At 41.6% G+C, this 24846-nt stretch overlaps 1 protein-coding gene across 1 annotated transcript in view; it reads right to left on the bottom strand.

The window, feature by feature from the left end:
• Positions 1 to 24846, bottom strand: part of RNF13 (ring finger protein 13) — a 116559-nt gene that overhangs the window by 13420 nt on the left and 78293 nt on the right. Inside the window, exons 7-8 of the mRNA XM_065410332.1 lie at positions 24039 to 24144; positions 13145 to 13238 (exon numbers count right to left, since the gene is read on the bottom strand). Coding sequence (XP_065266404.1) covers positions 13145 to 13238; positions 24039 to 24144 — 200 coding nt within the window. The remainder of the gene's footprint in view (positions 1 to 13144; positions 13239 to 24038; positions 24145 to 24846) is intronic.

The raw sequence follows: 24846 nt of genomic DNA, 5'->3' as shown, positions 1-24846 counted from the left end.
GGTGGGTCAGCTTTTGTGGCCTGCATCATGCGGGAGGTCAGACTAGATGACCATAATGGTCCCTTCTGACCTTAAAGTCTATGAGTGAAATATTATATAATAGACCAGCAGAAAGAATGTGTGCTGCAAATGTCTGCAGTGTGTTTCTGTGTCACCACTAGTAATTCAGGGAGAAATCTATTAAATACACCAAATTATATAACCTATTCATTACACATTTTGGCAGCAGGCAGGGCAATCAAGGTACACGCTGTTGCTACTACTACTATGTGATATTTATATGGTGCTTCATATTTTAAAAGCACTGCCCCAACATTAACTATTTAATCCCCACAACAGCACTATGAAGTAGATAAGTATTATCATTCCTACTTTACAGATGGGGAAATGGGGGGTGGGAGAGTGGTGGGGTTTTTTGTTTTTCTTCTCCCTCTCCCTGCCCTCCCCACCCCCAAGCTACATAGTGAGTAGGGATTAGAACAGACAGAGCAGGGATTAGAACTCAGGATTTCTTTGTTCATGGCCCTGTGTTCAGGCTAGTTGAACACCAATGTTATAGTAAAATTCTTTGCTGCCTCATCTGCTTTCCAAGCAGTAAGTCCTAGAAACATAAGCGGTGTTACAAGAAAATTCTGGAGTATGCTGCTCTTGGAGAATGCATGTCATTCCTCGGGGGGAAGTGTAATTCCTCCCCAACCCCAAATATGGTGATCAGTTAGACCTTGAGCATGTTGGCAAGACCCACCAGCCAGACACCTGGGAAAGAATGTACTGTAGTAACTCAGAGCTTTCCCCCTCTAGTGTCCAATCTCTGCCTGTTGGGGATATTTGCTACTAGCAGTCACATATGGGCCATGTGCCATTGTAGGCAATCTCATCATACCATCCCCTCCATAAATGTATCAAAAGCTCAGTCTTGAAACCAGTCTAGGTGTTTTGCCTCACTACTCCCCTTGAAAGGCTGTTCCAGAACTTCACTTCTCTGATGGTTAGAAACCGTCACCTAATTTCTTGATCCTATTACTCAGTTACAATGTATTTAGTGATCCTCTCTAATTACAGAATGGTTGCAAAGTTCAACACAGATATCTGGGATATTAACTGACAGTGACGGATAGTAGAGACAATGCATTAAAATACTGGATGGTTTCCTCTTCTCAAAAAGATGCTCCTTGAAAATAATGAAATCCTGAAAAATGGTTGCACATTGTTCTTGAAAATACTGATTTGACTGGTATGTTTGTTGGAAAGTGAATGGAGTCCTTAATATACAGTACTCATTCAGAAAGCTGCCCAGTGCTCAACCATCATACACACCTTTAGACTGGATAAACAAAATTAAGCTTTATCAGTGAGGATTGTACAAGAACCGCAAAATTTAGCGGACAAGCAATATCTGATAGTGTTGACTAACCGAAACAAAAAACATTTCTCAAATGCCCTTTAAGGTCACACCCCCCAGCCTTGGCTCATCTCCAACATCCACTTCCTCAACTCCCGCTCTTGCACAACTGAGTATCTCTGGAAGTCCTGCAGCCAAGGTGAGCTCCTCCACTGCAAGTTTGGTCTCTCCTACTTCTTCAATTCTACCATTTTCTTAGCAAAACAACTCTGGTTTTTCCATCCTGACTGAATCTGAGCCCATAATCCCAACTGCCAAATTGGACACCCTTAGACAGCTTTGAAACTGTCTAAAATCTTAGCTAGAAGATGATATACATAACACAAGTCATATGCCCCTCCATTTTTTCCCATGGAGGGGATTAAAGAAGAAGGAAATCTGCTCCTTTGGCCTGAAATCTGTCATAGGGAGGCAAGACTAGGTCAATATGCTTTCATTGCCCCTCCCTCCAATCTCATGAGTTCTGTGCTTCTGGAGCTTTTCTGTGTTTGGTTGTGGCGCCTGATACTAGGAGAGCTACTCTTCACATCACTATCCCCACAACAAACCTGTTGGGATTTTATTGGACAAATTGCATTATTTACATGGATTCTTGTGTTTTGCTTTCAAACCCCACTGGGAAGGGGATCCATCCAGGTACAGGCAAGGGAGCCATGTTACAATAAGAGAAGGTACTCAGGACATGCCAGCCTTTCAAAGGTGCCTTGGGATTTGTGTGATCCCCTGTGGATCTCACGACATCTATGAATTAGTAGGACCATGTCCTGTTGTGTTCTTCTCAGATGGCCAAATCCCACCTCCCAGACCATACAGCACCTTGGCAACTCATACCGTTTAATTTTCCAGATGTTTTGCAGACATTCTCCTCATCCACCCACTAGAAACAGCAAAAGACTACAAGGGATTTTAGAAATTATGAATAAAATTTTACTTAAATGTGATGTGCAAAACCTCTCGTAAGCACGCAATAATCTTTTAATTGATTGAGATACATAAATACACATTTATTAAACAGTTACCTCATTCATCTATCTGTAGAACTGCAATATTTCTGGTACTTATTAAGAATGCAAGATGGAGAAATAAAATTGCCAAGATTTTTTTTTTTATTTTTTTCCCCCTATGAGACCTGCACAGTACTGTGCAGCCAGGCAGATGGGCTAATAAAGAACAGTAATTAGATCAGTGATAATCCCATTTGAAGGAATAAATCAATTTATAAATTCCTAGTAAATAGCAGACCTATACTTATTACTATGTAATAATGTAAATGACATGTCACTAATCACTTCCTCTTTTGCAGCCCTTCATTTTGGAAAATTATAACTGTCATAAGGCACAATGGAGTCGAGTGTTTTTTGAAAAACTATAATGTACAGGATGTTTTGATTTGTTCTTAGATTTCAACATATGAACATATGGTGTCCACTCCCATCATCTAACACTGAGCTGAAAATAGTTACTTAGGCCTAGAGCCTCAAAGGTATTTAGGTGCCTGATTCTCATTAGGCTAGGCACCTAATTACTTTTGAGGATCTCAACCTTAGTGTAAAATTACCCATACCCTTACAGTGTAGTATATACCACATTTTTTAAATGTGAAGATTGAGTCCAAATTTTCAAATCTAAGCACTAGTTAGTCCTTAAATCCATATTTAGACACTTAAATAAAAGTCCTGACTTTCAAACGTGGTAAGCAAGCCACAGCTCTGAAAATCTTGGCACTGATATCTAAATGTGGATTTAGACCCTAACATTAGGCACCCAAACTTGAAAATTTTGGCTTAATTCTTTTCTTTTCTCCCCACATAGTTCATGTGCTTTGATCCCATCAAGGACAAGTCACATCTTTATTTTCCAATGTTCTACTTTCCCCAAGGTTAAAATATTTTGTTTTCTGCATGATCATTTGAATACACCGTTATTCCTTTGCTGTGCAAGATTTTAAATCTATTTGATTTTGCCTTAAATTCCATGTTAATATAAACTGCATCTCCTTGCTAGCTTTTCTGTGCTACAATATAGCCCAATTCACACATTTTCTATTCTTCATAGTGTTCAAATTTCATTACGGTCAAACAGCATAGTAGATGGAATTGGTCATGTATTTGATAGCTAATTTTTGGTACAAATTAAACAGCAAAAGAGATGAAGTCCCACTGATTCTGTGTGCCCAAGATTTTGCCCATTCTTATTTGAATAACATTTTTACAACATGAGAAACCAGGACACACACATTGTACTGAGAATCCTTACTTTGGTTAGAGAATCCTTACTTATGGTTTAGTTCTTCTACCACGTACCTTTGTTATGTGGGGTCACTCAGAGAATAGGCATGTTAATGGGAAAGTGCACAAAAGCCACCCCATAGAAGGTGTCTTCCATTCCAGTTGCTAACCCTACTTACTAGGTAACTGTTGTAACTCTTCGGACACAGGATGGGATACGTATTTTGTCAGTGTGTTTATCTGTCATGAATATTTATATAGTGGGCTTTGGATCATGACTTTACTGAAGTCAGTGAGAAGATTCCTATTGACTTCAGTAGACTTTGGATCAGGCCCCATCTCAAGATAGAAAATCTGTGTGACATCTTCTATTTTATATTAAGTTCTTTTTACAGATGGTAGAGCACCCTACCTCCACAGAGACCTATTTTGTCATGTAATCCTTTGCCTGCTATCCGATGTTATAACACAGAAGTGCACCTCATGTGTTATGGGTCCTGTTATGGGTGCTAATGGATTTTGCATTAGTGCCTTGGAAAATTTTATCTTCAACAGAAGCATCAATCAACCTAATTTGATTCCTGTATTGCCAAGTTGATGTATAACAAATATTGGGCTAAATTTGTCCTTGGTGTAACTTCTCTGAATATAGTAACATCAAGGATGAATTTGGTCCATGCTGTCTAGACATCAATATGATCACAGTGATCACTTTATTTAAAGGAGCTTTGAAGAATAATAAGGCTGAAGTCTTACTATGACCTTTTTTTTTTTTTTTGCAACTTTAAGGGGGAGCTATTTCTTTGTCTTGTCATCTCTAAGAAATTATTATGAGGACCAAAAACTTCATAGCAATTCACTGATTTACCAGAGACCTTCCTGAAATTTTAGTATCAACAACTCAGCTAGATTATTGGAATGTTGCTTTGAAGCTTACCAGCTAAAGTAGCTTGAAGAAACCCAAACTAAGGGGAGAAAGCATTGCTTTTTCTTGCACACACCAAACATTATATGCATCAGCTACCTCTACTAAGAATTACTATTTCCCACCTATTTAGTCTCAAACTGGCTTATTGCTCTCAAAATTGTCACTTATTGCCTTCTCTGCCCTCTTGTATGTGGAGATGGGAGTGATACAATGTGTGGACATGGAGAATTTGTGTGCATGGAGTGGGGGTAGGTAAAGAGTAAGGGAAGAGTGTATTGACTGGATAAGAATGGAAGGAAGTCCGAATGTATTGGTTAGGGGTGAGAATGGAGTCTGTTACACCACAGATTGGAGACTGGGGGCAGGGCCGTAGCAACAAAGAACGTGGCCCCCTCCGAACGTATGTCCGGGCGGGGCCCCTTACAATGCAGAAACTGGAATGCAGTATTTATTTTGCCACTTTTAGGGGCCCCCTTCCTTGCGGGGCCCCCTCCGGTCGGAGGGTACGGAGGGCGCTCGCTACGCCTCTGACTGGGGGTGAGGCTAAGAGTAACCAATGATCAGACAGCTAAGGATAGATGGTCCCATTCAGTTGTGTGCAGATTTAAGACGTTTTGGGGGGAGGGGAGGGTTTGAGAGTATAAAGAGTCTGAGGATAGGAGGATTAGACTATGGGTAGGGTTGTTTATGGGGGAGGTTGAGAGAGAGAAATCAGGACTAGGGACGACAAAGGGACATAATGGGGAAAGACAGAAGAGAAGGGAGGCGATATTAGAAGATTGAGTTTTACAAATGCTCAATGCCAGGATTTAACTAGCTTTTAGAGTTCATTAAACACAATCCAATTTTGAGTATACAATGTCATCTCAGTGTAACAGAGGCTCATCTAGCTATCGATCTGATCTTGAATTGGTGGTAATTTTACCCATATGTAATATCAGAATTAACAGTTCTAAGAACAAATCCCACTTTAATACATTATTGATGTGAACTGCCATGTACTCACTCTATCACTTCAACAAAGGCAACTTGATCAAATATTTATAACTTTTTCCAGCTGTTTGTATATTTAAGCAATAATTTTCAAAGAAAGTATTAAGTACAAATGGTTTAAAGTTCAAATACCCTAAAGCCCATTGCATTGTAACTAAACAACGAGATCTACAACAAACACAAAAATGAAGGCTGCTGTTCACAAGCCCCCAGGAATAGTAAACAACGTGGAAAATCCGCTTTAAAACTTCCTTTCAATAGCCCAAGTATTGCCTCTTTGCTGAAAGTCAGTAGAAAAGAATTCAAAATATCTGCACTGCATAGTCAAGGCTAGATTGTGCCCTGGTCCTATGTGGTTGCATGGGGCCATAAGGAGAAGACTGACCCCAGCCCTCTGTGCAGCAGCCTAGGACCTTCCTGGATTGTGGCTCTGGGTACAGGAGGGAAAGTAGGGGCTGCATGCTCAATACCACCCCCACAAGCAAATGGGGAGAGGCCAGACCCATGATCCATATATCGGCCAGCAGAACAGGGAATATGCTACGCTCTCTGTTCCCTGGTGCAAGAGGGGAACCTGGAGAAGTATTGTACTTTTTCTGAGACACAATTTCTTCCTGGAGTTCCTGGGTCAACACAGTTATGCACCACCCAATACTCAGGGCTAAGACTACAGCCTCCATCTACCCTTGAGCACACATCTCATTTATTGCTAAGTCAGTAGTTGGGATTAGACAGAAGGAAGAAGAGGACTACACGGTACACACACATCAAGGAGCTATAAAACAATGCCACACTGAAAATGTGATATTCAAAAGAATTAGATGGTAAGGGTCAGATCTGTGTGCTAGTTCCACTGAAGAATAACATTCATGTAAAGCTGAACAACCCTATTGAGATCCATCTTTATATCCATGTAACTGAAAATAGAATTTGGATCAACAAAGACTCCATTGGTATGACTAAACAAAATTTTACCCAACAAGACTGCACCAGTGTAATTGAGAAAAATCTGGAGTATTAACTTCAGTCTCTATAGACCTAATTACTTGGGTCCAAATGACTTAATCTGAGGACAAAATGAGGACCTTTAAGTTTGGTCAAGCAGGAACTCAAAAGGAAAGTGGGCCAGATTAATCCCTGATGTAACCCCACTGACTTCTCATGATGTATCTACATCAACATGAATTAAATTTAGAAAGACGGTACAGGGTTGGTGAGGAGGAGTTTCAGCAATGTCAGTAGGGCCACTATTAGTCATATGGAAGGTCTCGGGAGGATTACTACTATAAAAAAATATATAGCTGTGTTGGATTCTCTGGTGCTGCTGTTTGTGATCGTTGCTATTACTGGTGAGTACTTAATTCACTAGCTTCTGTTTGTTGGGGGATAGAGTAAAGGGGAATTGCTTTTAATCAACTCTGATGGGACCTTCAATATCAAGAACTGGTAGTTCTGAACATTTTGCTAATGAAGACTCGGCATGGGATGCCCAGGACTTCGCTGAGACCCACTTGCTTAGAAAATTCTCAACCTAAGTCTAAATGGCTATAGAGGAAAAGGAGTATGGTGTGGTGGGATTAAGTCACAAGTTAAATGCTGTCAAGTATCAGAGGGGTAGCCGTGTTACCTGCCTCTGGAAATTTCCACTACATGCATCTGATGAAGTGGGTATTCACCCACGAAAGCTTATGCTCCAATACGTCTGTTAGTCTATAAGGTGCCACAGGACAAGTTAAATGCTGGTGAAGCTCCATTAGATCAATAGTGTAGTTGCATCCGGGATGCATTTTCCCCTTCAAGTATAAAGGCTTCAGTTTCTCATGCAGGAAATGAAAGAACTATCTACGAATAAGAACTAGCGCCACAAAGTGAGAAACAGAGAGATGTGGATCTGTTTCACAGCTATTCTTACAAAGACTATGCCCTTTAAAAAAAATAAATAAATAACCCACTTACAAGAGTGGATCAGTTTAAAGAAAAAAAAAACACCCCCAAAAATGTCCTGCAAACTAAAATTAGCTCTGGATTTATGGGATGAGAGAACCCAGGTCCTTAATTAATCCATATCATTCTAGGATTTTTTTTTAAATATTTTTTTCCAGATACATCTTTGGTATAGTGCTATCCAAAAGGTTTTACATTCAACTCTAGTATGAGCTGGTAAATTTTAAATCAGTAGGGGGGAAAAAGAAAAATAAACAGACTAAATTCTTCTTTGGTCTAACTCCATTGACTTCTATGGCATTACATGAGAGGGGAGAGGGCAAAGCCTGAGGCCTGAGCAGCAATGGAAGGCTACTGACCTCTAGCTGAAAAATGTTATCCGCTAACAGCAGAAGGCTGTGAAAGCTGACAGTCCATTCTATTCCTGTTACTAATTTTAATAAGATAGCTCAGTATGGCCCATTTCAGACTTACTGTATTCTAAATATTCAAACATAAGTTTTGCATTCTACAATACTCTGATTAACACTGATAATTAGCCATTCTAAGTCACATCATGCAGGATGCGGAGAGTATCCTGGGTGGAGCACAGGATTGGTTCCAGTTGCTTCAGGTATTGCTACTCTCATTACTGAATGATCAAATTTTCTATATATGATATCAGACCTAAAAAAAAGGTTAAAAATAAAGTTGCTCTGATGACTCAGATGCAGGTTTGATCACAGATTTTATCTAATAATGCTGATTGCTATGGAAGGAAGGGAGCTATATAAAGGGGTCCATACGTTTGCCACAAGTGGCATTTTGCCACAGAAACATTTTAAATGATCCACTGATGCTTGATTCATATTTTTATAGAACAAAGGGTTTAGTCTCCTCAGAGCTTGCTGTCTGAGTACATTTGCTATAGATATGATAAAAGCTAATCAGAGAATGTCAAGGTCCTGCACTTCCTTATCCTACTTAGAGGTCACTAACAATATCTCCCCTAAATACAAAAGTGAGCTCATTAGCCAGCCACAGCATGTTTTCTGGCTGGGAATGACAGTGTGTGCTGCAGATGTGGGCAATATTCACACACAGATACATGCATGAAAAAAACACTTGGTTTTTACAAATGGTGTATTTTCAAAATATTAAATAGTTTAAACTATGTATTGATTGTAAAAAAGTGTGGTGAATCTATATTAAACACAGAGGAAAGTTGTGTTTTGTTTTTTTTTAAATTTTGCTTTTGCTTGTGTGTGTTTTACTCTTTCTATACTTCTCTGGAACCCCAGTTGTCTTGGATCTTGGGTATTTTTGTCCCTATTTCCCTTATCTTCTCCCCCTAAACAATTATGGTTTCCTACTATGTTTTGACTTTCCCCCCTGAAAAGTCTTTATTCAGAAAGGCTTCAAAGGAGCATAATTCAACCTCCAAATTGGAACACTTCAAATCTGTACACTTTACAAACTTCAAATCTGCACAGAAAAACTGCATTTATGCATGTAAAGCAGATCGTTGCCATTTGTAAGAGCAAAGAAAAGGTGACCTCTTTTTTTACAGACAGGTGGAATGTCTCATCCTGGTGTCACCTGAAGCAGTCACCATCCAGCTGAACAAGTAAAATCAATGAGTTTGTGTATAGATCATCTTCAGACCTCCCCCAATTAGATTTGTCATGATGCTACCAAGAGAGCTTTCTAGGAAGACAGTCCCTTTCTTAAAAAGCTTACAGTCTAAATTAAACAATTAAACAAGAGGAAAGAGGAGGGAGAACAAGGCAAACCACGAAAAGAGTGAGTAGGTTGTTACAAATAGATGCTCTGGCTACAGGAGCTATATGTACAATTGGGATGGTACTGAGACATTACTCTTTCTCTCTCACTAAACACATACAATAAATAATTAACAGTAAACCCCATGAACTGACTTGCTTGAAGGAACATTAAATTGTGTTTTCAATGGAAAATGCAAAAAAAAACCCAAAAAACCCAACATGCTTAATATTTCTGGTTTTAATTAGGAATCCTTAACAGGGAGCAAAATTAACATTAGCCTTTTGGCTTGAGATCACTCCTTTATAGCCAATTCTATCCCCAGAGAAATAGAATATTATAGCAAGGTTCAGTCAACCCTGTAAAGTGAAAAGCTTATTAATTTTTTATGAGACCAACTTTGCATATGACACTGAACAAACTCTTAAACTGAACAGCTGCTTTGCAGGTAGTACCTACAATGTCATTAATAATGCAGGAACGTTATCAGAGGCAGTGGAGAACTGCATATGGCTCTGTCCCTGAATCTAAACCAATCCCTAAAGTGATACTTTTGCACACCCAAATACATTGCACATTAACATGAACTTTGCAGTAGCCATTTATTTTTATGAAATTCTGTTCAATTGTTACTTTGTACCTACTACTAGCTTGTACAAATGAACTATTACATGGCAAAATTATAGAGTGTGTAAAAGACCAAAAGTGAAGTGTGCAGTAGATACTCCTTTTCTTCGGAAGCAGACCAAAACATGCAGGACTTTTTGAGACAGCTGTTAAGAAAATAAGAACAGCCATACTGCATCAGACCAATGGTCCATCTAGCCCAGTATCCTGTTTTCTGACAGAGGCTGGTGCCATATGCTTCAGAAGGAGTGAACAGGGCAATTTATCGAATGATCCATCCCGTCATCCAATCCCAGCTTCTGGTAGTCAAAGGCTTAGGGTCACCCAGAGCATAGGGTTGCATCCCTGACCATCTTGGCTAATAGTCATTGCTGGATCTATCCTCCCTGAACTTATCTAATTCTTTTTTGAACCTAGTTATATTTTTGGCCCTCACAACATCCCTTGGGAACAAATTCCACAGGTTGACTATGCACAGTGAAGTACTTCCTTATGTTTGTTTTTAAATTGTCTGCCTATTAATTTCATTGGTAACCCTTGTTTGTGTGTTATGTAGAGGGGTAAATTTAACACTTCCTTTTTCACTTTCACCATACTATTCATGATTTTCTAGACCTCTATCATATCTCCCCTTAGTCTCTTATGCAATCTGAACAGTCCCAGTATTTTTAATTTCTCCTTATATGGAAGCTGTTCCATACCCCAATCATTTTAGATGCACATTTGTCACATTTTTCCAATTCTAATACATCTTTTTTGAGATGGGGCTACCCGAACTGTACACAGTATTCAAGGGATGGATGTACTATGGGTTTATATAGTGGTATTATATTATCTATCCCTCTCCTGCTGGTTCCTAACATTGTTAGCCTTTTTGAATGCTGCCACACATTGAGCAGATGTTTTCAGAGAGCTATCCATAATGACTCCACAATCTCTTTCTTGAGTGGTAATAGCTAATTAAGACCCCATAATTTTGTATGTATAGTTGGGATTATGTTTTCCCGGTGTGCATTACTTCACACTTATCAATGTTGAATTTCATCTGCCATTTTGTCACCCAGTTTCCCAGTTTCGTGAGATCCCTTTGTAACTCTTCGCAGTCAGCTTTGGTCTTAACTATTATGAGTAATTTTGTATTGTTGGCACCTCACTGTTCATCCCCCCTTTCCAGATCACTTATGAATACTTTGAACAGCACAGATCCCAGTACAGATCTGTGAGGGACCCAGCTATTCACCTCTCTCCATTGTGAAAACTGGCCCTATATTCCTACCCTTTGCTTCCTATCTTTTAACCAGTTACTGATCCATGAGAGGACCTTCCTCTTATTCCTGGCTGCCTACTTTACTTAAGAGCCTTTGGTGAGGGACCTTGTCAAAGGCTTGTTCTACTGCACTGAATAAAATAAATTATTGACCTTTTAATTTCTCAGTGTGCATTTAGTCATTTTGACTAACTTTTAGTGATTAACTCTATACAAAGTAAATATTTTGGAATTAAATTTTTAACTGATCACATCCCCTGGCTTTCTAGGAGCATTGGAGGGAAGGCAGCACACACTGCAGAAAAGTGGGTAATTATACCCACAACACAGTTCAGCTTATCCAGAGCCTCTAAAACAGTGGGCAACTTACATGCCCCAAATACTTCTGTTTCCAGACACATGACTAAATAAAACATCACACTGTCTTGTAGTCGCTGTCAATGCAGTGAGAGAAAACAGGAAGGGAGCCATTGGGGTGTGAAGGAGCTGACAGTTAAAATTTAGGACATAAGAAATAACCCTAAGTTTAGCACTGGCTTTAAAGTTACTCCTGAGGGAATTCTGTGCCAAAAAAATAAAAATTCTGAGCACAATGTTTTAAAATTCTGAAAAATTCTGCATATTTTTATCTGTCAATAAATAAATGTGGAGGCTCCAGCATGGCAGTAGGGAGCACAGGCCACAGGCTGCAAGGGGATGGGAGATTACCCTGCAGCCCTGCCCCCGGAACACAGACTGACACAGCCCAAGAGCTGGGCCTACCCCAGAAACCCCCCAGGGCCCTGCCTCTCCCCTCCATGCGCTCCAAGATAGCGAGCGAGGGGGACAAAGTCTCACAGCACACCCAGCCCTGGCCCCCAATCCAGGTGTGGGGCAAGCAGGCTCAGCTGGCAAGATCCAAGTGTGGAGGGGATTAGTGTGGGGGAGATCCGGGTGTGGGGTGGTTTCTGGGTGTGGGGGACTCAATGGGGAGGTCAGGGTGCTGAGGAAGTGGGGGTTGGTGGGGTGCTGAGGGAGTGGGGGTTGGTGGGGTGGAGGTCTGGGTGCAGCTGGTTGGGGCTCAGTGGGGTGGGGATCTGGGTGCAGGGGGGCTCATTGGGGTGGTGTAGGAGGGTGGGGGTTCAAGTGTGGGGCACAGCAGGAGATGGTCTGGATACAGGGGGATGGGCTTGGTAGGGGGGTCTGGATGCAGGGGTGAGGCTCAGCAGGGGATTCTGGTGCAAGGGTGAGGCTTGGTGGAGGGGTCTAAGTATGAGGGGGTCTGGATGTACAGGGGTTGGGCAGATGGGAGGAGCAGCTCCCCGTACAGTGATCCCTCCCACTGTGGCTGAGGCGTGATGGGGCAGGAAGTGGAGGAGGGGGTGTGGAGCTTCCTGCATCTGGGGGTGGATCTGACCCGGCTTCATCCATTCCTTGCAGGGGAAGAGGAAGTTCTGTCTTCCTCAGCCCAGCTGGTACTAGCAGCTGAGCTTGGCGCAGGGTAGGAGCCACGGACCAGGGCATCCCCAGCCACACCCCCAGCAGAGATTTACCTCTCTAGCAGCTGCTCCAAGCACCCAACACGATGCGCCCATGATGCTGGGGCAGGGCGTGTGACCACTCTTGTGGCTTCCCTTTGCTTCCCTGTCATTTTCTGCAGAGAAGCAAAGAAATCTGCAAAGGACATGAATTCTGCATGTGCGCAGTGGTGCATAATTCCCCCAGGAGTATGAGGTGTATAAAATACCATAATAAACTCCTAAAGCACAACAGTACATGTAGGGTCTGCTCCAGCTCCCATGGAAGCAAATGTCAAAACTCCCTCTAATTCAGTGGGAGCAGGATCAGGCCCAAGATGTCTGTTTTGTTAGAATGTGCTTTCATTTCAAATGGCACTGTCCAGTTTAAGTAGTCTCAGAATTGGTTTTCAAAGCTATAAAAAAAAATCCATTTGGTATTAGTATTTATTTAAGACCAATGGAGTTGGATTATTTAGACAATCAAGATCCACTTGCCTTTCTTAAATTTATGTACAGGAAGCTTCTTAAGCTGATCTTTTCGAAGCCGATTCCTTCTTGCTCTATGTCTATCTTGCACAAATTTTGTGATCTGGAAAGAAGCAGACATAAATAAGATGATAGAAACATAAAAAACAGCAATATAACAATGAAATAGCCAGTTTTGTTTTGTGAGCAACCATTCTAAGTTAGCCAAAGATGAACTGTCCCCAGGATTGGGGTAACATACAGCCATCTTTGTCCCAGTTGGACTCAAGGGCAAAGAGGTATATATACAAACAGCAGTGAAGCAGGATAATTTTACACCAGTAAGATCTCTAGATGACCATGATACTAAAAGCTGAATGTATATATAACATTTATACAGAAAATAATTTAATAGGAAATAATGGCAAACTCTTTGCTGTATCCTGTACAACCCCACTGAAGCAGCACCCTGGCTTAAGTCAATGGGGTTGAAGGTGGTGTAGTCACGGCAGTATATGGCTCATTTGGCTTGACTTTGTTTTCATTTACAGTGGTTCTACACCAGTGTAACTCCGCAGGCAGATTATTCCCTGCTTAGTAGGAATTTATTCGTAGCACCTAGCTTCAGTTTCCCTTTTTCTAACTTCAGGCTGTCTCCTATCTTGCTCCCTTTGATCACACAGAATAAATCCTTCTTATTTTTCTTACAGTCCCACAGATATTTTTAGTCTGTTACTATGTCCTGACTTTGTATGATGAGATTATTTTCATGGCCAATTTTAGAAAGGAAATGATGAGACCGCCTTATCTACAATGGTGCTAAAAGACAAACTGAACAATCCAACTTGGAAGATGGCAGAGCTCACCATTTTGATAACTGTAACAGTTATACAGCCAAAGCAGAAGAGACTGTGCAGCTAGCTACCTTATGGTACAATAAACACTGTTGAATATTAGTGTTATAAACAACATTAACTTTCCTTGCCATCTGATAATCACTTAAGGAGTTGTTTTCACTTTATGACTGTAGTAATATGAGGCCCTGAAACATAAACCCTTATCAGAGGCCCAGTATGAGGCCTGAGGCCTGAACTAAAGTAATGGTCAAGACTTTGCTAACATAAAGCAAAGTTAAGCTGTGAGCCAGAGGCAGGCCCTGCTCACAGAAGCTGGCAAGGAAAGGGCTGATGCTGCAAAAAGAGACATACCTAAAAGGTACTGGACACCAGATATCAGAACATTCGCATACTTGTACATTCCACACACAACAAGGAACAAGCTGACCCATCCCAATGACAGGGCCAAAAGAATAATATGATGAATAGAGTTGTTTTGTTCAAACCAACATGTACAAGGTGAGAGGCGGCACCTTGCTACGTAGAGGGGTTGTATCTTGCTACGTAGAGGTAGCACCTCAATACGTCAGGAGTGATGTGTAACTTGTTTGTATCTGTGTATAAGAATGCATCCCTGAGTGGATATCTTTGTCCAGCCTAGGGGGCAGTGGAAAGTCCCGCCACTGACTGAGCTGAGTCCATTGCCAGGGGGCACATAGTCGTAGTACGTCCTCTAGAGTAAAGTCTAGAGGGAACTATTACTGTGCTTTGTTTGACAATAAACCTGGCCGACGTGCCTTCGTACCTTACTAGAGTCTGTGGTCATTGGGGGTTCTCTTCGGATCTGCTGTGTCAGCTATCTGCGCAGAGCTAGGGCAGCACACAGAGGGAACACACGCACGCAGCCGATTGATATCAACAATGAACAGAGCAGAGCACCACACCGGGAGCGTCTGACAACACTGACCACTGCTATTCTTATAAAACTACCCCTTATCTCTTTTTGTTTAATATAATGCAAGTATAAATGTAGGTATGAGTGATACAGACGAAATACACAATGTGTGTTATGAACATGCTATCGGATGACAGTTTAGCTGAAATGTTGATATCAATGTAATTCCTCCTTGAGGAAAACAAACTTGCCATTTTTTGCTTTGCATTTATAGCATGTTTAGATGTTCCTGTTGTTTGGAGACTGAACTTCCAAGCATTTTTTTTCCAGGTGTGAACTGTGTAGTGGTAGGATTTTATGTTTGTATTTCATATAATTTAAAATAAAAAATAAAGAATAATAATGTAGCATGTATTAAATGTATAGGTGTATGATTTGATTATATTTTGCTAGCCATTTTTTTTTTTTTTTTTTTTGGAATAGCAGAAAGGAATGGCCTAATGGGCCATTGGTAAAGATGCATTAGCCAGAATTTGTATTTGAAGCTGATTTTAAGGCAGTGACAGACTTTAGGGTTACCATTTTGTTGTAGGTAGAGCCTTTTAAAATAAGTAAAAAAATGCAATGATTTTTTGCATTGCAATTTGATGTTTTTGTTGAAATGTTTTGTGTAAATTAATTTTGTTTTGTGTGTGAATGAGGAATGTGTGTGTTAAAAAATAAGTGTGAAGGCCATTACCAGACCAGATATTTTAGGAAGGAATCAAGGACAAACACAAGGGTGCCAGGAGATTACAACATGCTCCTATTGAAATGTTAATTTTAACAATTTTGAAAATAAAACAGGCACCTATCAATGGGAACAAAATAGGTGTAATTAAAACCAGCCTGGGGTAACTCCCTAAAAAACTTAATAAAAAAACAAAATAAATAAAAAAAAATTTAAAAAAACAAGCACTCATTAAACGACAGCGTGACGGTGCAAAACTCATTGGTCCCAATGAAGGAAAATCACTATATAAACAGGGTGCCTTGCCATGAAACTTTGGGTTCATCCTGCCAAGATTTCCCTGGAGCATCATAGCGCGACCGACAGAACCTAGCTCCTCCCTACCTGCAATAAACCTAGCTGACCACTAGATTGATCCGGACTCTGGACTGGTAACTATAACATTGACTGGCGGGACTTTGTGTGTGTGTGATTGAATGCATATGCTAATTGTTGTTTTTCCAATAAATGCGACTTATTGCCTTTTCCCCTGAAAAAGATCCCGTGTGCTTCTTATAAGCGTAACAACTGCAGTTAATCATCTGGGATTTAGATACTAGACAGACACTTATTTATTTCCTATTTAAAACCTGAGCGTAATGGGAAGAAGTGTTGGAGGACCAATTCCAACAAATCTTTTGGGAGAGCATGTCTGGATTCTGTTTAGGGTTCAGTCCAGTGGCTGAAGCGAAGGTCTGATTAGATATCTGAGTAACCTCTCATTCATGACTACAGAGAAAAAGGAACAGGACACAGGTCAAATGTATTTCTGCCCTCAACTTGTTAGCAGCGTAGGACAAGTTTATAGCCACACACTGCACTGAGGTGTAAAAATCCAAGGTGGTATTTTACTTGCAATTCAGAGAGTAGGAGATGCCCTGGAGATGAATGTATTTAAATAATCTGTATCAGAGGGGTAGCTGTGTTAGTCTGAACCTGTAAAAAGCAACAGAGGGTCCTGTGGCACCTTTAAGACTAACAGAAGTATTGGAGCATAAGCTTTCGTGGGTGAATGCCCACTTCATCAGACGCAAGTAATGGAAATTTCCAGAGGCAGGTATAAATCAGTATGGAGATAACGAGGTTAGTTCAATCAGGGAGAGTGAGGTGCTCTGCTAGCAGTTGAGGTGTGAACACCAAGGGAGGAGAAACTGCTTCTGTAGTTGGATAGCCATTCACAGTCTTTGTTTAATCCTGATCTGATGGTGTCAAATTTGCAAATGAACTGGAGCTCAGCAGTTTCTCTTTGGAGTCTGGTCCTGAAGTTTTTTTGCTGTAAGATGGCTACCTTTACATCTGCTATTGTGTGGCCAGGGAGGTTGAAGTGTTCTCCTACAGGTTTTTGTGTATTGCCATTCCTGATATCTGACTTGTGTCCATTTATCCTCTTGCGTAGTGACTGTCCAGTTTGGCCAATGTACATAGCAGAAGGGCATTGCTGGCACACGATGGCATATATAACATTGGTGGACGTGCAGGTGAATGAGCCGGTGATGTTGTAGCTGATCTGGTTAGGTCCTGTGATGGTGTTGCCGGTGTAGATATGTGGGCAGAGTTGGCATCGAGGTTTGTTGCATGGATTGGTTCCTGAGTTAGAGTTGTTATGGTGCGGTGCGTGGTTGCTGGTGAGAATATGCTTAAGGTTGGTGGGTTGTCTGTGGGCGAGGACTGGCCTGCCTCCCAAGGTCTGTAAAAGTGAGGGATCATTGTCCAGGATGGGTTGTAGATCACTGATGATGCGTTGGAGAGGTTTAAGCTGAGGACTGTAGGTGATGGCCAGTGGAGTTCTGTTGGTTTCTTTTTTGGGCTTGTCTTGTAGCAGGAGGCTTCTGGGTACACGTCTGGCTCTGTTGATTTGTTTCCTTATTTCCTTGTGTGGGTATCGTAGTTTTGAGAATGCTTGGTGAAGATCTTGTAGGTGTTGGTCTCTGTCTGAGGGGTTGGAGCAGATGCGGTTGTACCTCAGCGCTTGGCTGTAGACGATGGATCGTGTGGTGTGTCCGGGTGGAAGCTGGAGGCATGAAAGTAGGCGTAGCGGTCGGTGGGTTTTCAGTGTAGGGTGGTGTTAATGTGGCCACCGCTTATTTGTACTGTGGTGTCTAGGAAGTGGACCTCCCGTGTAGATTGGTGCAGGCTGAGGTTGATGGTGGGGTGGAAGCTGTTGAAATCGTGGTGGAATTCTTCCAGGGTCTCCTTCCCATGGGTCCAGATGATGAAGATGTCATCAATGTCACCAACAGAACTCCACTGGCCATCACCTACAGTCCTCAGCTTAAACCTCTCCAACGCATCATCAGTGATCTACAACCCATCCTGGACAATGATCCCTCACTTTTACAGACCTTGGGAGGCAGGCCAGTCCTCGCCCACAGACAACCCACCAACCTTAAGCATATTCTCACCAGCAACCACGCACCGCACCATAACAACTCTAACTCAGGAACCAATCCATGCAACAAACCTCGATGCCAACTCTGCCCACATATCTACACCGGCAACACCATCACAGGACCTAACCAGATCAGCTACAACATCACCGGCTCATTCACCTGCACGTCCACCAATGTTATATATGCCATCGTGTGCCAGCAATGCCCTTCTGCTATGTACATTGGCCAAACTGGACAGTCACTACGCAAGAGGATAAATGGACACAAGTCAGATATCAGGAATGGCAATACACAAAAACCTGTAGGAGAACACTTCAACCTCCCTGGCCACACAATAGCAGATGTAAAGGTAGCCATCTTACAGCAAAAAAACTTCAGGACCAGACTCCAAAGAGAAACTGCTGAGCTCCAGTTCATTTGCAAATTTGACACCATCAGATCAGGATTAAACAAAGACTGTGAATGGCTATCCAACTACAGAAGCAGTTTCTCCTCCCTTGGTGTTCACACCTCAACTGCTAGCAGAGCATCTCACCCTCCCTGATTGAACTAACCTCGTTATCTCCATACTGATTTATACCTGCCTCTGGAAATTTCCATTACTTGCGTCTGATGAAGTGGGCATTCACCCACGAAAGCTTATGCTCCAATACTTCTGTTAGTCTTAAAGGTGCCACAGGACCCTCTGTTGCTTTTTAAATAATCTGTGATGGCTCTATCATTGTAATATCTATCCTGGTATCTTTAGATTATGTTGGTTTAGACAACTGGTCCCCTGGGAACAATGTACTGTGGCAGTGGCCTTTTGGGTCAGCTCAGCTGCTGTTGGTTTTTTGTTTTCCCTTGCTCTAGGAAGATACTATTGAGGGAAATGGAAGAAGTGCAATTCTAAGGAGAAATGTCCTGGTCAATTCAATTGTGGATGGCCTGAACTGATGTAATACATTTATATCATGAAAGGATTACCTTTCACCTTAGGGATTGTCTACACTGGTAATTTAGAGCGCTGCAACTTTCTTGCTCAGGGGTGTGAAAAAACATCCCCCTGAGTGCAGCAAGTTTCAGCGCTGTAAAGCACCAGTGTAGACAGTGCACCAGCGCTGGGAGCCACGCCCCTCATGGAGGTGGGCTCTGCCGCGACCACACAAGCCACATTAAAGCACTGCCAGTGTAGCTAGCCCTTAGAAACGGTTTTTTGTTTTTGTTTTGTTTTCTTCTATAAGTGGAATAAAGCTGAAGTGCTGGCAACTGTTACATTTTTACCATTCACAGTCAATCTAAAAGACTTTAGCAAAATGAATTGGTGTAAACACAAAATTAACCATTATACATTTTAAAATTCTGCTTGTAAACATTTATCCAACAGGCTGCAGTTGTATGTTACACTGTTGATTTATGAGGCTCAGAATGGTTCTGATATTCCTGCCCTTCATTCAAAATGTTATACAGAAAAATCTGGCTTAAGCAGTCACACAATGGATAAAAAATAATTGCCTAGTGGAAGTGTGCTTTAATTAAATTTAAAGTCAAACAGAATTGTACTAAATTGCCCTTGTACGGCTGTATGTTCAGTGAATATATGGTGAATCTTGCCCTTTGCACTGTCTGTAATAGGTACCTTCTTGTCTTAAATGTCCTTTTTGTAAAGAATCTCAAAAAAATTTACAATTTAAGTACAACTAAACAAAATGAGGGCTTGAAATTCTTCCGCACACAATCTGACCCAGTATTCATCTGTCAGCATCCCACAGTTCACCTGGAAATATTTATATCCCTCTCTTTATATTTATAGTTCCATATGAAAAATTAAAGTTAACATCATAAGGAGATTAATGGAAGCAGAGGAGTCCAGACCTCTAAGAGCCATTGTTTCAGGCTATCTGCAGACAAAGAAAATAGTTTATACTTGGTTCACATAAATTTACATGACTTTTAACACCAAGGAAGAGTTTACAGACCTACCCTTCTCCCCTGCTTTTTCCCCAATATATGAGCAAGGGACTCAGAGCATGTAGTCACAGTGCCTCAGCTGTGCCTCACCAAGTGGGTGGCTTGCTCCCCAAAATTAATCCCGCCAACCCTTCAGGCTTGCACAGACAGTTGTTTGGTCCCAAAATCAGGGCTTTCATTTCAGCAAGTGTCAGTTAGGCACCACCACAATGCTGCTATCCCATTCAATTGTTACAAAACTGTGCTAATTCACAGCACTGGCCTTTTCTACATTGACATCTATAGGTCCTACGCTTAAAAGGCATACCTAAAAAAGACAAATTGTTCAACTTGTATGGATGGCCTTTGCTCGGATATTCTGCTGCTCTCGCAACAAAATTCCACATATATTTCCTGTAACGCGGTTAATGTCATTTGTAATGCAGAAACCTGTCTTTTCTATTGTCAGGGTAATAGCTGCAATTCTAAGGAGATGTGGCCTTTTGATGAGTTCAGTCTAGTTTCTGTTATATCAGTCTTGTCCCTTGCTGATCTACATAAATCAGTCTATAAAGAAGCTAATTTCTTGCCCTGAAGAAGACTCCCCTGAAGTTCACAAGGAAGCTTTAGAGCTATTCTAACACCAAGATGGAGTATGAGAAGCTGAACTGGTGGCAAAAGTCTACAAAAAGGCATGAAGAAGCACCTTTAAAGAAAGAAAATCTACTGATGAGGCATCCATGATGGAAACCTGGGGTGAAATTCTCATTCTACTGAAATCAAGCTCATAATCTATCTTCTCTAGAGACCATTCATTATTTTATATATTTTTCTCATAACCACTTATTCATCTCCTTTGAAAAGATTAGCATTATTTACCTTGCAATCTTTCTTCATATGAGGGTTTTTCCATGCCCTCTAATCTGTCTTTTCTGAGATGGGGTGACCAGTATTGCACACAGTATTCTAGATGATATGTAAATCTAGTACCACTGATTTACATAATAGTATTACAATAGTTTCTGTATTGTTCTCCATCTCATTCCTTATGCACCCTAACATCTTGGTTGCTTTTTTGAATTTCAGCTTCACACTGAGCAGATGAACAGAAGTGCTGGAGTTGTAGCTGGAGCACTGAGAATTTAAGAGAAAAGGCTGTTCATGGAGCATTCTCCATGAGGGCCATCATCCATGGAATTTATTAACCCCTTGGCTTGAAGTGTCTGAATCTGATGACCTTCAGGACACACTGCACTATCTATTTACCCATGCTCCTGGGGAAGAAGGACATAATGAGGGCTGGTGTTTGTGGGTAAGACAAGGTATTGTTTGGGTTTGAGGTAATCTCTGGTTGGTTATTTTTTTCTTCTTTGGATTTGGGAAGAGGAAAAGTATCTGGGTTTAATCTTTTATGTCACTGACGTTTTAATGGTGCCAAAGGCGCTTTTAAAATTATAATTTAATTTGAATTTATAATTCAAAATAACTAAAATAACCATCAATGTAACATGAGTCATCACTGAAAGAGTTGTAAAAATGCACCATACTGCATTTGATGTGGAAGCTGCTTCTTATGGAAAAGGAGAATTATGAATGACCAGAGACTCTGATCAGAGAACAGTTAGGGAGTGAGTCTCTAAGGTTAGGTCCACACTACCCGCCTGATTCGGCGGGTAGAGATCGATCTTCTGGGATCGATTTATCGCGTCTCATCTGGACGCGATAAATCGATCCCAGAAGTGCCCCCCCGTCGACTGCGGAACTCCTGCTCGCCGAGAGGAGGAAGTGCTGTCGACGGGGGAGCTTGCCTGCGACGCGTGGACCCGCAGTAAGTAAACTTAGTTTGATTTAGGAAACGTCGACTTCAGCTACGCTATTCTCGTAGCTGAAGTTGCGTTTCCTAGATCGATCCCCCGCCCCAGTGTGGACCAAGCCTAAGTTACTCACCCAGTTGAAGGGCATGTCTACACTACAAAATTGTCAACCTAACTGACACTGGTGTATAGCCACTGCAGTAATTTCCTCCTTGAATCGGCAGTGCACACCCTCACCAGGAGCGCTTGCGCCGATTGAACCGTTAATGTGGGGCATTGTGGCACAGCTTCTGAAAGGGGGTAACAGTCGATGTAAGCAATGCAGTGTCTACACTCACACTGTGTCAACCTAACTACATTGACTATACCCCTCTCATGGAAGTGGAGTTAAGTTGGTGTAGCGGGCGAGTTACATCATCAGGAGCGAAATTTTAGTGCAGACACTTACATAGTTAGGTTGACATAAGATGCCTTGTGTTTACCTAACTCTGTAGTGCAGACCAGGGTGAAGATTCCTGCTGAGAACTGGATTAAAAAGTTCAAATTCAAATCATAAGTAGCTTCCATTCCAGTTCTTTCGGAGGAGCAGTGATGTGCTTGAGTGGTATGTCTACACTTGAGGTATGTCTACACTGCAGAGGGGAACGATCGTCCCAGCCTGGGTAGACAGACTTCTGTTAGTGGGGCTCGTGCTAGCGCACTAAAAATAGCAGGGTGGACATTAGGGCTTGGATTGCAGCTCAGGTCTCAAGCCTGGGGGAGTGCAGGGGCTTGAGAGCAGTCTGAGCTGCAATGGCCACACTGATGTATGCCAGCTCAAGCCCCACAAGTGCAAGTCTGTCTGTTCAGGAGCTCCCAGCTGCAGTGTAGACATACCCTTAGGCGCTCTCAGCAGCCCCTTGTTAAAATCTTTTAGCCAAACTGACAGGAAGCTTGAGACGGTTTCCCTGCTTCTAATGGAGTTCACCCTCCCTCTCTTTATACTACTAAATCATCCCTGCCACAGATGGCCTACCCCTGGGGCTCATGAATGTTTCTGAAGAGCAATTCTTTTGTTTTTGCAGTGTACCAGGTTGCACCAGATGTCAGGTATTTTCCAAAAGTTTTCACAGGGAAGGCTATCCCCCCCACACCCTCTCCAGCTGTTCTAACAAGGTCTTTACCCCAAGCCCAAGGTTGAACACTCTGCTAGACTATTAATCAACTCAGGATATTTTTCAGGATCAAAATAAAAATGTTTCCAGCATGAGGCACTTAGTATGCTTGGCAACTGGAGCTGTTTGTTCTGGTTAGATACGACAATGATAGGCACATCAGAGAGAGAGGGAGGAAAGTATTTTATTTAAATGCATTGTCTCCCCAGTCCCTCTAGGGCAGGGATCGGCAACCTTTGGCACACGGCCCGTCAGGGTAATCCACCGGTGGGCCGGGACAGTTTGTTTACCTGCAGCATCCGCAGGTTCGGCTGATCGCAGCTCCCACTGGCTGCGGTTCGCCATTCCAGGCCAATGGGGGCGCTGGCCTAGAACGGTAAACAAACCGTCCTGGCCCTGATGGGCGGATTTCCCTGATGGGCTGCGTGCCAAAGGTTGCCGATCCCTGCTCTGGGGTGACCAGATAGCAAGTGTGAGAAATCGGGATTTTTTTTTTTCAGGGGCGGAGGGCGTAGTTGCGTATATAAGACAAAGTCCCTAATATCAGGACAGTCCCAATAACATCTGGTCACCCTAAGTCCCTCTAATGTCCTATCTGTAACGCATATACACCGTTGGGAGACAAGGTCTATCACAAGGTTAAGGGGAAATCTTTTTGTACAAGCTCCTTATTAAAACATTTGCAGCACATGATTGGTCTCCAGTCAGGAGGAATTCAGTGGTGATATTCCCTGTGCAACTGGGTCCTTGGATGACACTAAACTTAGTATACTTGCTGGCTGCTGCAGCTCCTATCATTCACTGAGCCAGAACAATCCTTTAAGGAGAGCTAGCATTGAAGAGAAATTCCTTTTGTGGGGCAGTTGCTATGGCTTTGATTCCCTTTAAACAAAACAGATTGATGACTGACAAATAAAGAAAAGTAGTACTGTGGTATAGAGGGTGCTTCGAATTCTTACCATGAACTTAATGACACAAGTTTTGAAGGTGAGTACAATCTATTTGGATACTACCTGAAACTTCGTTTATTTGTTTCTTTAAATAAGCATACAGGGCCATACTCATTTCAATTGGCCACAGTCCTGTAATTTTTTGTTTTGTTTTGTTGAAGGAAAAAGATTAAAGAGCAACACCTACCATAAATATGACAATGAGTATAAGACAGATTCCCACTATAATTAGGAATGGAATTAAGTAATACTCCAAAGGAAGACTGAACTCTGGGATTAACACAATATGGCCACTGTGGGGGAAAGAAAAACAATTTTAAAATTAATTAAACTTTAACGAACAGTGAAGCTTACAACAGAAATTCAAAAGGGTAAAGTCATCAACAGAAAAATTAGCATCTTCGGGCACATAAAAGGAGTATCTATAATATGAAAATATTCAGCCACTTTTTTTAAAAAGGTCAACACACAGTCAGTGTAATACTAATGAAATAAATAGGTAAAACTGCAATCATTAGAATCAGTATACTTATCAGGGTGAAGTCCTGGCCCCAATGAAGTCAATTGGAATTTTGCCATTGATTTAAATGGAGCCAGGGTTTTACCCCTAATGTGCATTCAATTCACCACAAAGACGTTCAGCTGAAAATAGACTGTGTATACCCGTTTTAGAATGAGTCAGTTTTAAATGGTCATCATTTCCTCGTTAGTTAACAAAGTAGAACCTTGCTAATTTGCATGAATAACTGGAAGACCTATGCAGTCTTGTAACTGTGTCAGGCCCAGGATACTAGACAAAGTGGATGGCGGTAGTATCTTTTATTGAACCAACTTCTATTGGCTGTTGAATTTACACAGAGCTTTTCTTCAGGTCTGGGGAATGTACTCTGGGCCTTGAGGTAAGGATTTTCTGAACTTGAAGGCTGCTCCTTTCCTGTGAATGTCTTAAAGGAGGGTGGGTGTGGGGAGATGTATATTTTGTTTGTGTTTTGGTT

Source organism: Emys orbicularis, chromosome 9 (genome assembly GCF_028017835.1).
Source record: "Emys orbicularis isolate rEmyOrb1 chromosome 9, rEmyOrb1.hap1, whole genome shotgun sequence".
NCBI classification, from domain to species: Eukaryota; Metazoa; Chordata; order Testudines; family Emydidae; genus Emys; species Emys orbicularis.
Note: the sequence above shows the minus strand (reverse complement) of the source record. Positions and strands in the feature narration are given on the sequence as shown.